This window comes from Odocoileus virginianus, chromosome 22, assembly GCF_023699985.2.
Source record: "Odocoileus virginianus isolate 20LAN1187 ecotype Illinois chromosome 22, Ovbor_1.2, whole genome shotgun sequence".
Classification (NCBI taxonomy): Eukaryota; Metazoa; Chordata; class Mammalia; order Artiodactyla; family Cervidae; genus Odocoileus; species Odocoileus virginianus.
The window spans coordinates 20,368,268-20,390,532 of NC_069695.1; the positions used below are offsets into that span (position 1 = coordinate 20,368,268).

General features: G+C 43.8%; 1 protein-coding gene across 11 annotated transcripts in view; it reads left to right on the forward strand.

Moving 5' to 3' along the window:
• DLGAP1 (DLG associated protein 1) overlaps nt 1-22,265 on the forward strand; it is a 760,977-nt gene that overhangs the window by 538,287 nt on the left and 200,425 nt on the right. For all 11 annotated transcript variants that reach the window (XM_070452694.1, XM_070452696.1, XM_070452695.1 and 8 more), the window contains one exon: nt 3,360-3,574. In XM_070452694.1, coding sequence (XP_070308795.1) covers nt 3,360-3,574 — 215 coding nt within the window. The remainder of the gene's footprint in view (nt 1-3,359; nt 3,575-22,265) is intronic.

Below are 22,265 nucleotides of genomic sequence, written 5' to 3' on the forward strand. Positions count from 1 at the left end.
TAGGTTTTCTCTCAGTGTATGAATAATGTATGATTTTTAAAATCCATTCCTTGCAGATCACTTCCATAAACTTCTTCAGGTACTCTCATTTGAAAAATATGTTTAATTGAAACATACACATTAAATACTTCCCAGCTGGTTCTCTTAGCAACAATTGTAGCCTGTTTCTAGTATAAGACCAAGTTTCTACCATAAACTAACTTTGGGGAAAAAAATCACCTAAAGAAAAATTTGCCATGTTTTGTTTCATAAGCAATATGAGCTAATAAGGTGTCATTGGTCTCTAACAAAGCTGTGTCTCAGTGCTGAGAAACTGCAAGTGTTGGCTGCAACCTCTATGACCCTCAGCTGTACCAACTTAATTTATAAAATGTAATTACTGAGCCAATTGTGAGGTACTGAATATGATCGTATCTCTGCAGTGACTCACCTGCCAATGGAAGGAAAACAAGACTGTTCTCAACATTTATAATTTCCCTAAGAAGTCTTCCTGTTGCCATGGTGATGTTGATGCTTTTTAGCTCAAAAAGCAAGAACTCTACATTGTTACTACCATAATTGATAAATGGCAAATGGATCAGGCATGATGGATGATGAAGGTGTCATGGGACTATAGTTGTTCAGTTCTGTAGGTACCATGAGATCAGAGACAGAAAGACAGCATCAGATATGGTCTCGGCAAGACATAGGAGCTGTTGGGCTGGAACTCTTCCCCTTTGTAGCTGAGATTTGGGGCAAGTTACCCAACCTCACTTTCCTCATTTGTAAAATGGGGATAATAATAATACTCTCAGTTGTATGGATCAAATGAGTTAACACTTATAAAGCATTTAGAACAGAGCCTGCACACAGGACGCATCATTTGAGTTTGTTAAAATAAGCTGCATAGTGAAGCTTAACCAAACTTCACTGGTAGTTTTCAGCATTAGAACCTACAAATCACTGTTTTCAGGTCCAGGAATAGTAGAATCTCTTCAGTCTGATGTTTCTAGATATTGCAAGCTTTCAAAATAGTTAAATGTATGAGTTAAGGAAGAAAGTGGTTTTTTTTTTCCCAGTGGAATATCTATTCTCAGTTCCTAGAAACTATGACTTAGAAATCTATGTCTACTCTGTACATGCGTATCATTGTAGACAATTTTGTTAACACATTGTAGACAATTTTATTAATTTTAATAACACAAAATTATTAACACAATTTTATTAGATTTAAAATTCATGTTATTAATCATAAATTTTAGATTAAGTAAACTCCGATCTTTGAATTAAACCAAAAATGCTTTGAATTCCAGTGCTGCCATTTCTTAGCTATGTGTTCTCGGGCAGATTTCTTAAGTCCTCTGAGCTTCTGCTTCTCATTTGAGAAATTAAAAAAAATAGAGTTGTTGTGTTGATCAAATAAGATCCTATAAGCAAACTGAATAGCATACTTAAATGTTAATAATGAAACATGGCATTATTTAATGGATAATCAGTAAATATTGGGTTGGTCAATAAGTTCATTTGTTAAGATATTACGGAAAACACCAGATGAACTTTTGGCCAATCCAGCAGTTAGCATGAAAATGTTAAATACTTTTTTACCTTCTCATTGCCAACGTGGCCACTTCTAGGAGCCCTTCCTGGATCCTCCTTCTCCATCACCATTACATAACTCCTGTTTCCAGTGTCTCCTTAGCTCATACTCCATTTACGGGACCACATCTGAGGCTTGGTAACACCCTGACTTGGAACTATTCCCAAACTTTTGTCTGCTTTGTCTTCATATCTCCATTATCAGCATTTTGAGGGCAAGAGGCAGACTCCTTGTTTTCTGGTCTCTTTTAATTAAGCCCTGTGCCCTGTTCTGTGCACAGTTCATAGGTTGGTCATTATATCTTAATGGATAAAAAGAGTGGCCATTGTTATGTATTTTTTTATTTAACAAATGGAGGAGGAATGAGATCCGAGTGTGGATCCACACTGAACTGTGCTGTGCTGTGCTTAGTCACTCAGTCGTGTCCGACTCTTTGCGATCCCATGGACTGTAGCCTGCCAGGCTCCTCTGCCCATGGAATTCTGCAGGCAAGAATACTGGAGTGGGTAGCCATTCCCTTCTCCAGGGGATCTTCCCAACCCAGGAATCAAGCACGAGTCTCCTGCATTACAGATGGATTCTTTTACCCATCTGATCCACTAGAGAAGCCCTAAGAACTAAAAACAAGGTCAGAAACAAGCCTTTCTGACATAGGATGGTGCCCTGATGAACTCAAAGGAAATGATTGCTTTGGGTGGGCCAAAAAGTTCATTTGGTTTTAAGTAAAAATAAAAAGATATATTTTTCATTTTCACCCAGAACTTTATTGAACAACATATTCACTAACTGAAGAAACTCTTCTGGCCAACCCAATAGAAAGACAAATGAGTCATGTACTGAGAGCATTATCTTGTGGGTTCCTCACAATTAGGGACTTGGAGCAGGATCCAACAAAACAACAGGAAAAGAACAGCTAAGTAGTGGCTCAATCGGGTAAGTAGGGTAACCAGAAAGCCAGAAGGGGAGAAAAACTTTAAGATGTGGTATGTGTTTGGGTACATGGGTGTGTGTGTGCATAGAGGCGAAGAAAAATTAAAATTAAGAAAATGCCACTAGTTTTCATGAGATCATTGGAAACCTTCAAAGAGTGTGTCAAGCAACCTATAGAGGCTAAATACAAATTAAGAGGATTCAGAAAGAATCGGTGGTTGGGAAGTGAACATAGCTGGTGTAGACCAGTGGTTTGGGAGGAAGCAAGATTGGATACAAGATGCTAAAGATGGAAGATGCAGGAAAGATGTCAACAAAACAGAAACATTCTTGAATTTCCAATGACAATTGAAAACAAATCATTGCAAAGCTCAAATAAAATCACTCTCTAGTGGCATCTGTATATGCCTATTACTTCCAGCATGAGAAAACTGAGAAGTATAAGTGAATCTGATGGTTCTAATTTTCCCTAGTACACAGGTTCTTTCAAAGATTGAGACATGGATTAGCATGTATTGAAAATATTTTCAGGCTAATTATGGTAAACTATTATTGTTGAAAGTTAATGTCTAAAGTTTTCAATAATTACTGGCATTACCCATATTCAGGGTCAGGAAAGAAGAAGATAAACTATTTTTTAATATTTATGTGTATTTATTTATTTGGCTGCACTGGGTCTTAGTTGTGGCATGGAGGATCTGTAGCTGTGGCATGTGGGATCTAGTTCCCTGACCAGGGATCAAACCCAGGCCCCCTACATTTGGGAGCAAGCAGTCTTAGCCACCGCACCACCAGGGAAGTCCCGAAGGTAGACTTTTATACAGAATGAACTCTCTGTTTTGTATCTGCATAGGTCCCTCAGGATGAATGGACAGGGTACACCCCTCGAGGTAAAGATGATGAAATCCCCTGCCGAAGAATGCGGAGCGGCAGCTACATCAAGGCCATGGGAGATGAAGACAGCGGTGACTCGGACACCAGCCCCAAGCCTTCTCCCAAAGTGGCTGCGCGAAGGGAAAGCTATCTCAAGGCGACTCAGCCATCCCTCACAGAACTCACCACTCTCAAGTGAGTGTTTCCAATACTCTACTTCCCATCCCTCACTTCCTGTTTTATCCCTTATGATCCGATCGCACAGCTTCTAGAGTAAGTGTGGCAAACAGCATCCCACAGGTGGAGCAGCATGATATATTGAAGAGTCTATTGGTTTTGACCTTGGGTCTGACATACATCCCAGTGCCTTCAAAGACATGGTATCCAGGTGTGTTTTGCATAGAGCATAAGCTGAACCACCAACCTCCAAAAAGAGTTTGCAACAATCCAGAATGGCTTCTAAAGAGAATTAGGAGTTCTCATCAATGAGGGTGTCTGTGTATTCCCACTCTTGGTTGTTTGTTTAGCCATCAAATCCACAGGGCAATGCTTCCTTAAAAAACTCTTGAATTTTTCAGATGACTGAGTGATAAAATAGTGTAGATCAGTGGTCCCTAGTGGTTTATCTGTATTGTTTAAAGTCAATGCTGAGTTCCTTCTGAGGCCACTGGGAGAATCAAATGAGAGATACTGAAAGCACTTGGTAAACTGTTGTTCACAATTACTTACCTTGTAAAAAAGGCTTGAAAACAAATGAATATATTCCTAGTGATCGGGATGGATGATCAAATATACTTCCTATTCATTGATCCTTTGGGCTCACAGATAAGTTTGAAAGCATGCGAAGCAGTTAACACGATCACTGAAAAGAACACTTATCCAGTTCTGAAGGGAATAGTTAGTGCTAATTTGTTACAGCCACTCCCCTCCTCCCCATAGAAGTAGAAAGAACGGGATTCCCCAGATGAACAGAGGGAAACACGTTCATATTGAGAGTGGATGACAGTACAAGGCATGGCTTCATTGGTACTTTTAACCTGCCAATATGTACCTGCCAGACCGAGTTCCCAGCCTCCAGGTGGGCTAGCGATGCTCAGTGGAATTAAGAAGGAACAGGGGGCTTTTAGAGAACCATGGCTTCAGAGGCTAGGCTGGAAGGGGGAGGGTGAGAGTCTGAGCCAGCACACATGCAGCCAAAGTCGGGGGGGGGGTGGACAGGTGTGAGATGACAATTCAACTCAACAACTACAGGTAAAGCTACTCCAGGAAGCTACTGATCAAGGTGCTGTAGCATATAGGGATTGTGTAATGGTGAGGTAGCACTGCTTGCATCTCCTTGGGGTTGTGACAATACTCCCAAGGGCTTCACAATCATCTTTATTTTATATTTGGTCATCCTGCATGGCATGTGGGATCTTAATTTCCCAACCAGGAATGGAACCCATGCCTCCTGTAGTACATGCCCAGAGCTTAAGCACCACCAGGGAAGTCCCCACAATCATGTTTAGCTAACATTTGAACCCCCTTGGACATGGTGTACAGAGATAATAGGAAAGTGTGTGAGAAGGTTGTAATGACCTTGAGAAAGGTTTCAACAGAGTGCTGCCAGAGTTCTTGGGAAGAAGAAATAACAGCCAACAGGGAGAGGTTAAATTTGAGAGGAAGACTGAAAACAACGGAAACTTTCTTCTACTCTTCTACTTAGATTGTAAGTTCTGTCCTACTAGAAACCCTGACTACTGATATATCCCAATGCTTAGCACATAGGAAGTGGCCAGCAATCATAATAATGATGTAATAACTAGTGAATATGAATGGGCTTCCCAGGTGGCACTAGTGGTAAAGAATCCACCTGCCAATGCAGGAGACAAAAGAGACACAAATTTGATCAGTGGGTGGGGAAGATCCCCTGGAGTAGGAAATGACACCCCACTGCAGTATTCTTGCCTGGAAACTCCCATGGACAGAGGAGCCTGGTGGGCTACAGTCCATGGGGCCACAATGAGTTGGACATGACTGAACAACTGAGTGTGTGCGCACACACACACACACACACACACACACACACACAGAGCTAACATGAAAAGGGCACTGATCATTGCGAGGCACTCTTCTAAGTGTTTCACATACACTATCTTTTCCAGTCTTCACAATTACTCTTGAGGTAGGATATATAACCATACATGTAAAGCTGACAACAAAATTGAGACACAGAACAGTGAAATAACTTTCCCACAGTAGACCTTCTAGAAGCGACAGAGCTATAGTTTTGAACCCAGATCATCTCCCCTCAGAGCCTGTGCTCTGGAGCAACATGCTGTCGTAAGTCTTTTTTGAAAGAACAGATGAAAAAGGAGATGGAATTCCTGGGGTATATCGTGGGGAATGGCTTCGAGGTACCATTATTTTTACTGTTCACTATGTATACGCAGCTCTCCTTTTCTCGGCACGTGGCAATGTTGCACTTCTCTGCCTCTTTGAAATCAGTGTGGTCATGTATGTGGCTTTAGCGATGAAATTTGAACAGAAGTGTTGTGTATCACTTCCAGGAAGTGCAGCCCTACTCCCTGGGTCCACTTTTCTGATTTGAGGACCATGGGAACACCGATTGAGATATACCTTCTGTCTTTCTGGGTATCTGAGTGAATGCAATGAACAGAGCCTCCTGCCAGCTCATGATATGGACACAAGAAACATGTCCAAGAAATGAAGTTGTGAGCAAGAAATAAAGTTGGGTGATTTGCAGTTGTTTATCAACAGAGCCAAATTTGTCCTATCCTAACTTATACGTAAATTGATACTAGGAATGGAGTACTCATGTAACAACAAAATAAACTAAAACATATAACTGATTATAGGATTTGGTAGCAGAAAGCAAGGTAATTATCAGAGGCTGGTACATACTGATCCATGTTATGCAGTGGTGAGTCATTTGGTAAATTGTTGTCTAGAACATGGACGGTAGATGAGGTAACAAATGAACTCTAACTCTAGGGAAAGTACTTGCAAAACATATTGTTAACAGAATGCGTCGGTTGCTCTTGGCAGCCTTCAACACCGTGTTCCATGATTTGAAATAGACTCAGAAAAGAATTGGTTATAATACAAGCAGTAATGAAAGGGAATAAGAAGAGTCTAGACATTTGTGGACTTGTGTGACTGGAAGAAGCAATTTATCTCAATCCAGTTTGTAAAAGGTTAATCTGAGAAAGCACTTGAATGAAGAAGATAGGATGAAAACTGTCCCGTGTGGCAATGTTCAAATCAAGAACATGGCCCCGGACTTCCCTGGTGGTCGAGTGGTTAAGAATCCACCTGCCAATGCAAGGGACATGGGTCCAGGAAGATTCCACATTCCCTGGCACAACTAAGCCCGTGCACCACTGATCCCGAGTTCTTGAGCCCATGAGCCACAAGAGAAGCCACTGCAATGAGAAGCCCACACACTGCATTTATTTAGAGAGTAACCCCCATGAACCACAACTCAAGAAAGCCCAGGCGCAGTGACGAAGACCCAGTCCAACGACAAGTAAATAAATAAATATTTTTTAAGTTAAAAATCAAAAAGGACATGACTCCCTTGCTCCATTATTCATGCTTTGAGTGGAATCGGATGATTTAGAATGAAGATGCAATTAAGTAAATATTTTTAACTAGATTAAAATGCTTCAGAGAAGAGCAGTGGATAGGTTGGTAAGCTGAGAGTACATGAGATAGAGAGGCATGATGGTAGGAAGGCAAACAAATAAGACAGAGATGGTCATGGCATCTCCAAGGGGTCTATGAGTATGATGCCTGCTACATGGAACTCACTGGAGCCAGTAGGTTAAGAAGCTGACTGTGTGGCTTCCCTAGTAGTTCAGTGGTAAAGAATCCACCTGCCAGTGCAAGAGACAGAGTTTCTACCCCTGATATGGGAAGATCCCACATGCCACGGAGCAACGAGGCCTGTGCACCACAACTAGTGAGCCTACATGCACAACTGCTGAAGCCTGTGGCCTGTAGCAAGAGAAGCGACCGCAATGAGAAACCGCACACCACACCTAGAGAGTAGCCCCCGCTTGCTGCAGCTAGGAAAAAAAAGCCCATGTGGCAACAAAGACCCAGAACAGCCAAAAAATAAATACAAATAAATTTTTTAATTTTTTTTTTTTAAAGAAGTTGACTACGATGATCTTGAGAGGACCTACTTCCCAAAGAATCACAATGAAAAGACACAGCAAAGAGAGACATCCTAAAATGTCTACTGGCTCCAAGGAGCCAATATTTCCTAATGTGTACTTTGGATATTTTGGATGTGGTCATACAGGACAACAGAAATGGAGGACTCTCCCATGGAGCTGAACAACATGGACACGGACCAGGGAAGTTGTTCCAGGGAGTAGAACCCAGGCTCCACCCCAGGACTCATATCAGCCAGAAAGAAAGTCAAAGTTGCTCAGTCATGTCCGACTCTGTGACCCCATGGACTGTACAGTCCATGGAATTCTCCAGGCCAGAATACTCAAGTGGTAGCCATTCCCTTTCTCCAGGGGATCTTCCCAACCCAAGAATCGAACCGGGGTGTGCTGCATTGAAGGCAGATTCTGTACCAACTGAGCTTTCAGGAAACATCAAACAATGCCTACTTAACTCTGAATCTCCTCAATCCTTTGGTCATTCGGTCCTTCCTCTTTTCACCCCAGGCCAAGCCTGAGTCAAGATATTCTCACGGCCCTTCCTGTTTCAGCTGCACTTCCTGCTTGCACTTCCAGGTCAGAACCCACTTCACTGCAGCCTCTGGCATCTCCCTCAATCTGCTCTGCATTCTCCCAGTATGCTTTGAGTGGCTCCTTTTCCTAGGCACCCAGTTGGTTTTCCTTTTCTCCTCCATTTGGACCCACTGTCGTATCTTTTGCTCACCTCAGCAGTTTTGGTGAGTCCATTATTCCAACCAGCTCTTTATTCTTTCTGCTTTCAACTCTGGGCCTCACATCTTCGCTGTGACAGCTAGTTGCTGGGTAACCATGGACGAGTTATTGAATCTTCCTAAGACAGAGATTCCTCATTTGTTAAGTGGGGACAGCCTCATGTATAGAGTTATAGCGATAAAACAAAGTTAATGTGAGCCCTGAATACTTGATAGGGCACTTAGAACCTAATTAAAACTGAAATCTCTCTCCTGTGTTTTAAACTTTCCATTCCTTCTCTCTAAAAAGCATCTAAATTCCCTTTCATTCCTTCAGCTCCCTCAAAGATACATCGTTCTTTCCTCTCTGAGGCTGTGATCATTGCAGGGACAGTGCAGGATCCAAACAGCCTTTTCTAAAGAGCAATTCTATAGCAAGAGATGAGGACAGGGTACAGACTACAAGAGTCACACGCCCATCTCATTTGGAGGAGGGTATTCACACCCCAAATACAAACCTATTTTTTTTTAAACTGGGCGTGATGACAGGGGCTAAATATAATAGACAATTTCTTGTACTAGTTTTGTCTATATTTTTAGATGCTCATTGATGTTTATTGTAGCAGTATTGTAATAGTGAAAAGTTGGAAACAAATACATACCAGCAGGGGAAGGGATAAATAACTGTGGTAGATTCATAAAATGCGTTATCAAATGGTGCCAGCGGTGGTGCTGGTGGTAAAGAACCTGCCTGCCAGTGCAAGAGATGTAACAGACCAGTGTTCGATCCCTGGGTTGGGAAGATCCCCTGGCGAAGGAAATGGCAACCCTCTCCAGTATTCTTGCCTGGGAAATCCCATGGACAGAGGAGCATGGAGGGCTATACAGTCCATAGGATCACAAAGAATCAGACACAACTGAAGCAACTTAGCACGCACGTACACCAATATGGGTAAATACCAAATGCAGAATGAAAGACATATACTTTTTAAAAGTTAAAAGCACACAAAATAATACTAGGTACTATTTGTCTTTTAACCGAGCTTTGTTTCTTTTCTTGAAGAAGGTTGGAAAGTATTTAAATAATTTGTCTATGAGTAAATGAATGAGTTTCTCTGTTTTAAACTTTTTCCACTTCTTACTTTTTAGGTAGTTGCAGGTAGTTGATATGATAAAAGGCAAAAGAAGACAGTGTCATGGTCAGGGAGAGATGGGAAAGTATCCTGAGTTTGTCAATGAGGATGTAAACGCACAAGTTTGTAGCGTTAGGTGATACTAGGCTGTTCACCCTCCCATTGGAAGAAGCATGTGCTGTTATATGTTAGTTACTGAGGGACTGGAGAGGGATATCAAAGCATTTGGGCAAAATAGACAGCAAAGGAAAACAGAGGCATTTCCCTCCACTTAGGACTAAGAAGGGAAGATGTACATGGCTGTGTTCTTCAATGTGGTTCACATCCACAGGTAAAAAAAAATCGTCCTGCTCCCCTCTTCGTGGCCTGTGCCCCTCCTTTTTCTGGGAAGAGGAGGAACACGAGGAGCTGCAGGTGGGCAGCAGGGCATGTGGAATGTGAAGACACAGCTGAGGACACAGTCTGGCTAGAGGGGGGCAAAGAGAGAAAGGAAACTTCTACAAAAGAGAAGCCAAACAACAGACTCCAGCGAGAGGCCACAGGCTGGGGTTCCTGATGCAGAATGGATTTAAGTCCCCAGAATTAAAGCTGGAGGAGAACAACCCCTTTGTCTCTTCTCATATTGTTTACCAGCACGACCTTCTTTTGTCTTTAAACCGTGAACTGCCAGCGCTTTGTGCTTCATCCTAACAATACATATACATCAGCGCTGAAAGCTTCCTTAAGACCAAGGAGAGGAGGGACAGCACCTTGGGTGATGGCAGTCACTGAGAAGTGTGGCTGAAGCTCTGTTGAGGAGGATTCTGAGGCCCAGAACCCTGTACTTATCTGGAAGGGAGATGGGATCTTTTGGATCCATCTTCTGCAATGCAGGAGACCCAGTTTCGATCCCTGGGTCAGAAAGATCCCCTGGAGAAGGGACCCACTCCAGTATTCTTGCCTGGAGAATTCTATGGACAGAAGAACCTGGTGGGCTACAGCCCATGGGGTCACAAAGAGTCGGACACGACTGAGCAACTAACACTAACACAGCTGGGATCCATTAACGCTGGGATCTGCTAATGCTGTTTGCAAGGGCCTGGGGTGGGTCTGAGAGAGAGCCATCTAAGTGGACCATCCAAGTTAAGAGCACGAGACTCTCATTTAATTTGGGGGTGGGAGGTGGGGATGGGGCTCAGAGACATGAAACCATTGCCAAAAGCCACAGAGCTATTTATATTTTTTTTAAGTTTCATGATTAGAAAAAGAATGATGATTTCAGGGATTAACCATCCTGAAAATGAAAACTTATCTGCCCTCAAGGCATTTAGAATTGAAAATAAATCTTCCTGAAGTCTTTTGTTACTTTATCAATATTGCAGGAAGCTCTGGCTGGTCCTTTCCTGAGCCAGTCAAGCACAGACACCTGGGGCCCTTCTCAATGATTCTGGAAGAGTTTCAAAGTCTATAACATTAGAGACTGATTATTTTTCCAGGAGAAAATTTTTCTTAGTGCTTGGATGAAGGGATAAAGAACTATGAAGAGATTTTAAAGTGTTATTTGCTGAGGATTAATGGACATTAATTTGAATTTAACTTGAGAATCTTCTAAATGACAGCTCACTTAACATTTTTTTTTAATGTTCTTCTTACAGTCTATTGAATAAAAGTCCAAGTTGGGATTTGGACATGGCTTTGACTAATCATGGAGCAGACAGTTGTCTCCTTTCCAGAATAAATAGCATATTCTAGCCAATCCAAGTAAAAGACTTAAATCCTTCATCAGAGCCAAGCTGAGGTGACCTGCTTTGAGGGAACTCAGGCCTCCAAACCTCTGTCCTCCTTGCCTGAGAACTTACTCTTAAACATTCAGAAGACCTTTTCGAAAGTACTAATGTTCTTGGGTGATGTGTTATTTCAAATCATTGTTAGTTAATAATGAAGAACATTGTAGCATCGACACATATACACTACTATGTGTAAAACAGCGAGCTGGTGGGAAACTGCTCTATAACACAGGGAGCCCAGCCTGGTGCTCTGGGGTGACCTAGAGGGGCGGGATGGGGGAGGGGACGGAGGCGCAAGAGGGAGGAGACACATGTATAACTATGCCCGCTTTACGTTGCCGTGCTGCAGAAACCAACACAACATTGTAAAGCAATTTTCCTCCAATTAAAAAATAAATTTAAAAAATAGTGAAGAAAGAAGGACAATCTAGCAGCAAGGGGAAAGGATTTTTTTTACCATCTGTGGGAGAAGAGAAGGGAGTGAGAGAGGTGATGGTCCCCAGAGTGTAGCAACGAAATTAAAGAGTAATGAGAGAGACTTCTCCAGGAGCTTTGCAGGCTGAAGATGAAGCTCATTGTCTCAGGACTCCTTCTGACTCCAGAACATTCCACTGACCTTAGGTCTTACCTATCGGAAGACACAATCACTGACATTAAGTAGCTGATGAAAACCAGCCTCAGAAATAAGCCGTCAAGATGCCTCTGGAAAACAGAAAATGGAAAGGAAGAAAGAAAAACCATGTACAAGAGTGTGGGAGTGCCTCCTCTCCAACATTCCTGAGAGAAGATGGGAGCTGAAAACCTCAAACAAAATGTTTGCCCCATCTCACTTGGCTAATTTTAGTTATCTTGGTTCATGGCTATGATTCATCCCTAAAGCTGTGAATTGCTGGGGAGGAAGGAAGGGGGGGGAAATGGACTTAAATGTCAAAGAAGTAGGAACAAAAATATAGTTTTCTTTTTTGGGGAACTAGAATTCCAGGATATGGGGATCTTTTTTTTCTCATGAGGGATGGAATGCTTCAAACTTCTAGAAAAATAATGAGCTCCAGTCAAAACATCGTCAAGAAATAAAAGAGTAGATTATGGGTTGTGTCATGTAGGAATGTTTGCTTTCCTAATGTACTCCCCTGTTTTTCTTTGTGTGCCTCTTTAAATCCCATTAAACTAGACATCGCTAAGACTCCTATGTAGCTGAGTATGATGGAAGCTTAAGACATGGACTGTAACAAGAAATGGAGCTCCAGGGGCGGACGAGGGAGGGATAACGGAGACAGACTCTGAGAAATAAGTCTGGGGGATACAATGGTAGCACAGAGAAGAAGCTCCAATACTTTGGCCACCTGATGCGAAGAGCCGACTCATTGGAAAAGACCGATCCTGGAGAAGATGAAGGCAAAAGGAGGAGGGAGCAGCAGAGGATGAGATGGTTAGATAGCATCACCGACTCAACGGATGTGAATCTGAGCAAACTCGGGAGACGGTGGAAGACAGAGGAGCCTGGGGCGCTGCAGTCCGTGGGGTGGCGAAAAGTTGGGCACGACTTAGTGACTGAACAGCAACAAAAAATGACGGTGAGCTGTTGTCTTGCCTGTTGAAGAATAGAGGGTGACAGAGATGGTTGCTCAAACTCCATCCTTGGAAGAGAAAAACGTTTTTCAGTGTAGTGGGTGTCCCCTAGTAAACTGGGTACCGTGTGGAATTTTCATAGGTTTGGAGGAAGAGAAGAGCAGTAACTGGTCTGATGCTCAGGTACCCTATCTTTCTACCATCAGTTTAGCCACTATTCCTGTGTTCACCTCTCTCTGCTCGTAAGACTTCTAAGCAGTAAAAAAAAAAAAAAAAAAAAAATACATAGGATGAATTGAGAGAGTAGCGTTGACATATATACACTACCATATGTAAAATACATAGCTGGTGGGAAGCTGCTGTGGAACACGGGAAGCTCAACTCCATGCTCTGTGATGACCTAGAGGGGAAGGATGGGGAGCCGGAGGGAGGCTCAAGAGGGTGGAGATGTATGTATACATCAGCTGATTCATGCTGCTGTACAACAGAAACCAACACAACATTGTAAAACAATTATCTTCCAATTAAAAATAAATTTGGGAGGACAATGGGTACATGAGTGTGGGCGGCTGGGTCCCTTAGCTGTGCGCCTGAAACTATCACAACATTGCTTACCAGCTCTGCATGGGTGGGCAGTCGCTTGCCCATGGGTGGGCAAGAACACAGTAATGAGCTAAGAGTTTAAAAGTAATTTTAATAAACGTGAAGCCCTAGGATCTCAAAACTCTTTGAGATGAATGCCCAGTCGCTTCAGTCATGTCTGACCCTCTGCGACCCCAGGCTTCCCTGTCCTTCACTATTTCCTGGAGTTTGTTCAAACTCATGTCCATTGAGTTGGTGATGCTATCCAACTGTCTCATCCTCTGTCACCCCCTTCTCCTCCTACCCTCAATCTTTCCCAGCATCAGGGTCTTTTCCAGTGAGTCAGATCTTTGCATCAGGTGACCAAAGTATTGGAGCTTCAATTTAAGCATTAGTCCTTCCAATGAATATTCACGGGTGATTTCTTTTAGGATTGACTAGTTAAATAAAAATACCAAAAATCAAAAGTCCACCAGGAGATGAGTGGGTCATTTTCCTTTTTATTGCTATTTTCTATTGTTTGTTGTGATGATACCCTACACCACAACAAATGCCATGCCTACACACCTCTCCTTTCTGCTTAGGAATGACGGAGAGGTTTCCTTCTTTATTACGGTATTATAGAAAGAATACTTGGGATTTCCCCGACAGCCCAGTAGCTAAGACTCCACTCTCCCAATGCAGGGGGCCCGGGTTTGATCCCTGGTCAGGGAATTAGATCCCATATGTGGCAACTAAAGATCCTGCATGCCACAATGAAGATCAAAGAGCCCTCACATCACAGTGTAGACCCAGTGCAGCCAAATAAATAAATAAATATTTTTTTTAAATACTTGTAAAAATTCTAACAGCACCAAAGTGTGCTTGAATAGTATGTAAAAGTCTTCCTCCCCTCTCCAATCCCTGTTTTACCCCTCGTTAGAGACAAGAATTGGAACCATTTCTTGTGTATCCTTACAGAAATGTTCTATGCATATCTTACACACACATCTACATTTTCCTTATGCATGCTATTCTACAATTTGTTCTTTTCAATTAAAATTCTTAAACATCATTTTACATAAATGCACATAGATTAACTTTTCTTTAAAAATTCTTAACAACTGCAAAGCATCCCATTGTATGTGTGAACAATAATTTAGGTAACCTCTTCTCTCTTTGATGGGGAATATTCTTTATGCAAAACTATAGAAGGTAAAAAGGACTTGCTATAAGAAAAGAGCTATTTCTCTTTGGTTAAGAGATTCTAAATCGTGGGCAAGAACACAGTAATGAGCTAAGACTTTAAAAGTAATTTTAATAAACATGAAGGCTTAGGATCTCAAAGCTTTTGATCATTTGAAGAGAATGAAAAGGAAGCAAAAAGCATGATATAAAGTGAAATATGTCCCCAGCCACCAAAATCCAAAGCTATAATCATAAAGGCTGCCTTTTCAATTCCCTGCATGCAGGACTGGGTTCTAAGACAATGCCACGCAGGGGCTGGAAAACAACCAACCTACTACTGGAAAAACAATCCACTGGCCATTGTAAAAAGAAGTGGATTTTTTGGTTTGCGGTTTCTAACTGACAGTCGTGGTGATCTTTTGATCAACAGCTAGAAATTTCCAACTTCTTCTCGTTTCTGACTATACTCAGGTCCCTTGAACTGCTTAGTTCAGTTCAGTTCAGTCACTCAGTCATGTCCAACTCTTTGCGATCCCATGAACCACAGCATGCCAGGCCTCCCTGTCCATCACCAACTCCCGGAGTCTGCCCAAACCCATGTCCATCAAGTTGGTGATACCATCCAGCCATCTCATCCTCTGTCGTCCTCTTTTCCTCCTGCCCTCAATCTTTCCCAGCATCAGGGTCTTTTCAAATGAGTCAGCTCTTCGAATCAGGTGGCCAAAGTATCGGAGTTTCAGCTTCAATATCAGTCCTTCCGATGAACACCCAGAACTGATCTCCTTTAGGATGGACTGCTTAGAGAACAGGTTAAGATCCTCCCACTCCTCCGGCCCTGGCTGTCTTGAAAAAACAACTATCATCTTACGTGGAGGAAATTCTTAGTATTAGCAGGAGGGAGAAGTGATCTTTAGGGGGAAAAAATCTTACGTTGTTTTGTCTTGTTTTCCTAAAATAAGGTAAATCTATTAAGTTCCTGTGCTATTTAACCCCCGGACCTTCCCTGAGTTTGGTTAAGTAGTTGCACATAGCAACCACCCACCCTGGAAGAAGCTGAGCTGAGCAGTATGGAAAACAGCGTGGTGAGCCTCCATCCACCTTCTCTCATCCCTTCCTGTGTTCTGGAGGTGACTGCGTTAAGTCTCAACTTCGTCAGAAGGAGTGTTATGACTGGGAAACCTTTCTCAAGTGCAGTGGTTATGAGAGTTATTTCATTTTTATGCAGCTTTCACATTTGTAAAAGTTTGCCCTCATAACTCATGTGATCTTTAAACAGCCCCTCTTTCTCTGCAAGAAAATCTGCTCCACCTGTTACAGGTTAGGAGCAGAACTGGAGCTCAGGTCAGGTCTCCTTATTCTTCAGCCAGAATGTTCTTCAAGATACTAATTGCCAGTGCAGAATGGGTAAAGGACACCATTTCTTTTTTTTTTTTTTTTTCCATTTATTTTTATTAGTTGGAGGCTAATTACATCATTACAGTAGTTTTTGTTATACATTGAAATGAATTAGCCATGGATTTACATGTATTCCCCATCCCAGTCCCCCCTCCCACCTCCCTCTCCACCCGAACACCATTTCTTTTTAACTAAGATTTCTTAAAAATTTATTTTATTGAAGTATAGTTGATTTACATGCTGTGTTAATTTCTGCTGTATAGCAGAATGATTTGGTTATACATATATGTTTTTTCATATTCTTTTCCACTATGGTTTAATCCCAGGATATTGAATATAGTTCTTTGTTCTGTAGAGTAGGACCTTGCTGTTTATCTGTTCTATATATAATAGTTTGCACCTGCTAATTCCAAACTCCCAATCTATCCCTCTCCTGGCCCCCTTGGCAAGCACAAGTCTGTTCTCTATATGTGAGTCTGTTTCTCTTTTGTAAATCAGTTCATTTGGGTCATATTTTAGATTTCACATACAAGTGATATCATATGGTATTTGTCTTTCTCTTTCTGACTTAGTTCATTTAGTATGATAATCTCAGTCCATTCATGTTGCTGCAAATGGCATTATTCCATTCTTTTTTATGACTGAGTAATACTTCAGTGTGTATGTGTTATTCACTCAGTTGTGTCTGACACTTTTGAGACCCCATGAACTGTAGCCAGCCAGGTTCCTCTGTCCATGGAATTCTCCAGGCAAGAATACTGAAGTGGGTTGCCATTTTCTTCTGCAGGGGATCTTCCCAACCCAGAGATTAAACCCACATCTCTTGCATTGCAGGCAGATTCTTTCCATTTGAGCCACACACACACACATACCCCTCGGTCCCACATATATATATACGTGTGTGTATACGTATACACACACACACACACACATACATACATGCCACATCTTCTTTATCCATTCCTCTGTCAATAGACATTTAGATTGTTTCCATGTCTTGGCTACTGAGTCTAGAGTCTTGAGTCTATAGAGTTCTAAGTGCTGTGCCTGTCTTAATCACAAATGAATTTCTCTGTCTACACTGGAACCCAGGACAGATGTCCAGCACAAAGGACAGTGGGCAGCCTGAGGTTTCTGAGAAAAACCACCCAATGGGAGGTGTTGATTCTCATTTCCTTAATCATGTTCACCCTTATCAAGCGATGCCATCTCCTCTCTCTCTGATAAACCAAGACCTATATAGTTTTGCTGACTCCACTACTCAGCCTTTTAGCTTTGCTGGATCTCTCATACAATAAGAGGATAATCAATTTTGTTGTGGGTTTGGGGTAGTATGGACCAGCAGAACATTTGTGTTTTATGTGAATGATTTGCACTCAACAACCCATGCAACTCTATGAAAACTGGTAACAATAATAGAAAAAATATTTTTAATGAGTATCTAGCTTAGCCTCCAATAAGAAAAGCCCTTTGTCTATTGCAAGGGATCTGGGGACCTCTTCCTGGCTTCTCATGACATCCAGAGACCCTGTTGTTACGAAACCCAGTAGGAGGCTCTGTGATCCTCCTGATCCTGGTCAGTTACAAATGTCCAGGGCATCAGGGTCAGGCCAATTTGAAAATAAGTGGTCAATTTATTTTCCCAACTAGGAAAGTTACTTTCTTCCATAACAATAAGTAAGTTTTCACCGGATCGATCTATGATCTTGAAGATATTCTGTCTCCTGTAAAATACCAATTCCACTGCACAGGGATGCATACCCGGGGCATCACAGTGGGAGCTGAGGAGACAACAGCTTGCAGAAGTCAGCTGTGGGGGGAGAGGAAACCGGTGACGCACTTTGTCTCCACCATATGTTAATCAAATTAGCCAGATCCTGTGTTGGGAGAACTGGCAGAGCTCCATCTGCTGCTGGGTGGCTTGGACAATGGCTCACAGCCACGCAGCCACCTTGATAACTAGTGGAGTCCCTGCCAGCTTCTGCAACCTACCCTGGAGGAGGCAGCTGGCCAGGCCAAGCCTTTGGGGCAGGGTGTGAACCCACTGGTGCTTCAACCCCATTGTATAGTGTCAGCCTTTCCCATCACCCCCACCCCACCCCAAAGTCCCCAAGTGGGAGCGGCTCGCTCCACAGAGGGGAACCTTCTGTGTTCAGCATAATGTAAGCGCCAAACAAGGATGCTAGGTGGCTTATTCCCGGGTTGTCCTCAGGCTTCACTTCCCATTGCCCCAGTCAGGTTCAACTAGGAGTTAGGAGCAAGTAACACGGAGGATTCTGAAGTCAGAAAAGGAAAAAAAGAAAATGAACAGCTGCCTGTAATTGAGATGCACTTCAAATGTGTATCACAGTAATGCATGTCGGCGATTACACAGAGTCTTATTTATATATCAGGTCCCAGCTGACTAGCTTCCTGTCTTATTGCCTGGCCACGTTGTCATGGTTAAGGAAGGATTAAAGAAGGAGGTGCCGCCAGATGGGGGTGTAAGGGCAGGCGGTACTAACAGACCACCTGGGACCAGACCGGCTACGCCTTACCCTTCAGAGGAGAAAGGGAGAGATGTGTACATTTAGACGCAAAACATGGACATGCAAGTGACAGCCTTGCTTGTTCAGTCATCCATCTATTCAACAGGTACTTAACACTCGCTGTGTACAGAGCATCTATTCCAGGAGCACCACAGTGAACAAGACAGACAGCAGTCCCCCCTCCACCTTCTGGAGAGCTTGCAATCCAGCAGAGGAGACAAAAATAAGCGGGATGGGTGAATGAAGAAGAGTATGACAGATTTGGATCAAGTGTCAGGAGGAGACCACGGGGCTTCAGATGGAGATCAAGTGCCGGGAAGGAAAACGTGAAGCAGGGGAAGGCGTCCATGGGCGAAGGCCTGAAGAAGGTGCAGGTGGGAGGCCTGCAGTGGTCAGAGGGGAGAGACTTCAGGTAGGGACCCGTCGGTGCAAAGTCCCTGAGGTCGCCTGGCCTGTCTGAGGCTCAGCCTGAGGGCCTGTGTGGCAGAGCAGGGTGGGCGAGGGGAGAGCGGTGGAGGAAGGGTCCTGGAGGGAGCAGAGCAGATTGACTCTGGGCCTGCGGGCTGGGTGAGGACTGGACTTCACCGAGTGAGGTGGGAAGATATTAGCAAGCTTTCAGGCAAAGAAGTAGCATTGTAAGAGAACTGGTCAGGCTGCTTTTTTAGAGGAGAAATTAAAAGGGGAACAGGATGGAGTTGGGGAGGATGCGATGGCAGCATTCCCGGGGAGCGACTGTGCAGCCTGGCTGCATGGCAGTGCTGGGGTGGGGGCTGAGCCCGGGGGTGTGTGCAGCATCAGATGCGGTTTGCGAAGGCAAGGGTTAGGCACGGGTTTGGGCTGGAGAAGGACTCGGGGGGGACTGTGAGAGGAGCAGTTTTGGGGAGAAAGGACAGAGGTCCTTTCTGCCTCTTTTAGTGTGCAAAAACAGTCAGAAATCCAAAAAGAAGTTTTCCTTGTTAAAAGGCCCTGTACCTTCACTGTGACTTTCTAACAATTGCTCTCCTGTCAAGACTTCTGAGTGTTTAGGCTCATTTCTTTCATATCAGGTAGATTTTAAACATTTTTTATTAGGCCAAGGATTAATTCTTTAAGTACTTTTTAAAGATCTTTTTGGTGTGGACCATTTTTAAATCTTTATTGAATTTGTTACAGTATTACTTCTGTTTTATATTTTTTGGTTTTTTGACCGAGAGGTATGTAGGATCTTAGCTCTGAGACCAGGGATTGAACCCGCACCCCCTGCCCTGGAAGGCGAAGTCTTAACCATTGGACTTAGGGACAAGGGAAGTCTCTTAAGTATCTACTTACTTAAGTCACATGCCCTTTTGAAGAGCCAGTGTAAGCTATAAGCATGCTCCCCAAACAGCACCCCCACACACACACTGTATCTTGCTCACAGCCTCAGGAAATCCATGAGCCCCGAGCCCACATGATGTATGTTGAGGCACAGAGCAGGGGTGGTCCCCATAGGACGTTTCGATGGCGTTTATTTCACAAAATTGCCCTTGTAACAAGAACAATGCTGCAATCTTTAAAAATGTGAATTGGTAAATATTTAAGAAAGAATCAATGCTGTAAGCATGTCTTCACAGAATCGATCCTCCTGCAAAATCAAGCCTGTGCATCACTGCTCCTTACTATCTTGCCAAGCATGGTCACCAGCCCAAGGTTGAGCTTCTCTACAAGCCTGTCACTAAGTCACCATTCCTACCAGAGAGAACCTGTTCTGTTTGGGGCTGCTAGAAATTATAACTAATAAGCCAAAACCTCTTCTTCTGGTTCCAGGCCCCAGAACACATGGCCATAGCATACAGTTACCAAAATATCCAAGAGTCCACCCATTTTTTGCCATAACCTGCTTGACTGCAGGAGTGACACAGGCTTGAACTTCAACCACAGACCAGAAGGGACCAGAAAAGTGATGAGTGGGTGGCGTGGAGCCTAGGGTGGCTGGCGTATGAGTGGACCCTCCTTCTGCCAGGGCATCTTGCCATCCAGGTCATGATGTCTGTTCCAACCCAGCTCCCCAGAAATGGTACCATAGGTAGAGTCTCCATGCTCTTCCTCAAAGGGAAGGAGAAGATGGGGCAGGTGATATGAGGCTGGGAAGAAGGCAGAGTGGATGCAAGACAGGACATTACCAGGCAGGTCAGGACTTTGCAGGAAAACAGAGCTGGTTATTTGGCTACATGGGATGTCTCCAAGGAGACTAGGGGCTTCCCAGGTGGCACTAGTGGTAAAGAACCCGCTTGCTGATGCAGGAGACATAAGAGACTAGGCTTCAATCCCTGGGTGGGGAAGATCTCTTGGAGAAGGAAATGGCAACCCACTCCAGTATTCTTGCCTGGAGAATCCCACGGAAAGAGGAACCTGGTGTAACCACAGTCCACAGGGTCACAGAGTTGGACATGACTGAAGCAACTTGGCACACACTAGTGAGACTATATGGAAACACTGTATCCTGTCTGGAACATTCCATCAGAGAGCAAAAGGGCAAGCAGTTTCTCTACCGATTCCTCCTGGCTTCCTGTCTCTCCTTGGTCAAAACTTGCTCCCATGGGGTATTGATTGGGGGTTCCTCCAGTGACCCAGTAAAGAAGCCTGAGGCTCCACAGAGCCAGCAGCTTCCTGGGGGCTGAGGCCAAGGGGTCAGCAGAACCAGAAGGACCTGGCAGGTGTGTAAACTGCATCCAGTACATTCTGTGGGCAGTTCAGCCAACACAGGCTCCATCTGGACTGACACCAATGCCTGAGGAAGGCAGGCTGCGGGCTGAGGAGTGGCGAGGGCAGCTGCAGATGGTGGTCACACACGCTGTCAGGTCAGAGAATCACCTGGCTCCTGCCTGGTCTGCAGCAGACGCTGCCCCAGCAGGCGGGACACAGGGCCCAGCGTCCCACCTCCAGGTGGACAGGCTGAGAGGCGGAAGGTGAGAGGTCGGGGTCTCCATCAGAGATGTCAGCATGACACAAAGCAGGATGTTCCATCGTAACATCTGGAGCAGCCCCAGCTCCACAGAGGGCAGGAGGCCACTGCCGGGCAGACAAGTGAGGATCCGAGGACCGAGCAGCCATGCGGCTGGGGCTCCTGGGATAAGACACAGGTGGATACAGAGCGGGTTATGTCAGGGCCCCCAATTTCTAGGATCTAGTGCCTGTGATCTGAGGTGGAGCTGATGTAATAATAAGAGAAGTAAAGGGCACAATAAATTTAATGCACTTGAATCATCCTGAAACCATCTCCCCCTCCTCCATCCATGGAAAAACTGTCGTCCACAAAAACTGGTCCCTGGTGCCAAAACGTTGGGACCACTGGGTTAGGGCTCAAGACAGCCAACTGTAGGTAGAGGATCCACCACATAGAGGTGGGAGCAAAGGGGGGCTGACACATGACTTTGCCATTAGAAATGAAGGTCTGCCTATTTGCCTGTTTTAATTGTACTCCATTTCAGTTGCCTGCCCTGAGCATCTGACTTTAAAATGCTGAGATTGTTACACTTTTAGTAAAATGTATTTTAATTCACATGCAGTACATGGGTATCTATGTATGTTATGTGTGCTTAGTTGAATCCAACTCTGTAACCCTGTAGCCCACCAGATTCCTCTCTCCATAGGATTTTCTGGCAAGAATGCTGGAGTGGGTTGCCATTTCCCCCTCCAGGGGATCTTCCCGACTCAGGGATCAAACCCATGTCTCCAGCATCTCCTACACTGCAGGTGGATTCTTCACTGCTGAGCCACATCTATGTGTAATACCATCACCAAATGATGACTATTGACATCTAGGTAAATATTGTGTTTCTGTCTCAATAAGCACACACAGCACTTTGCTTTAATAAACAGCATGATGCAACCCACGCT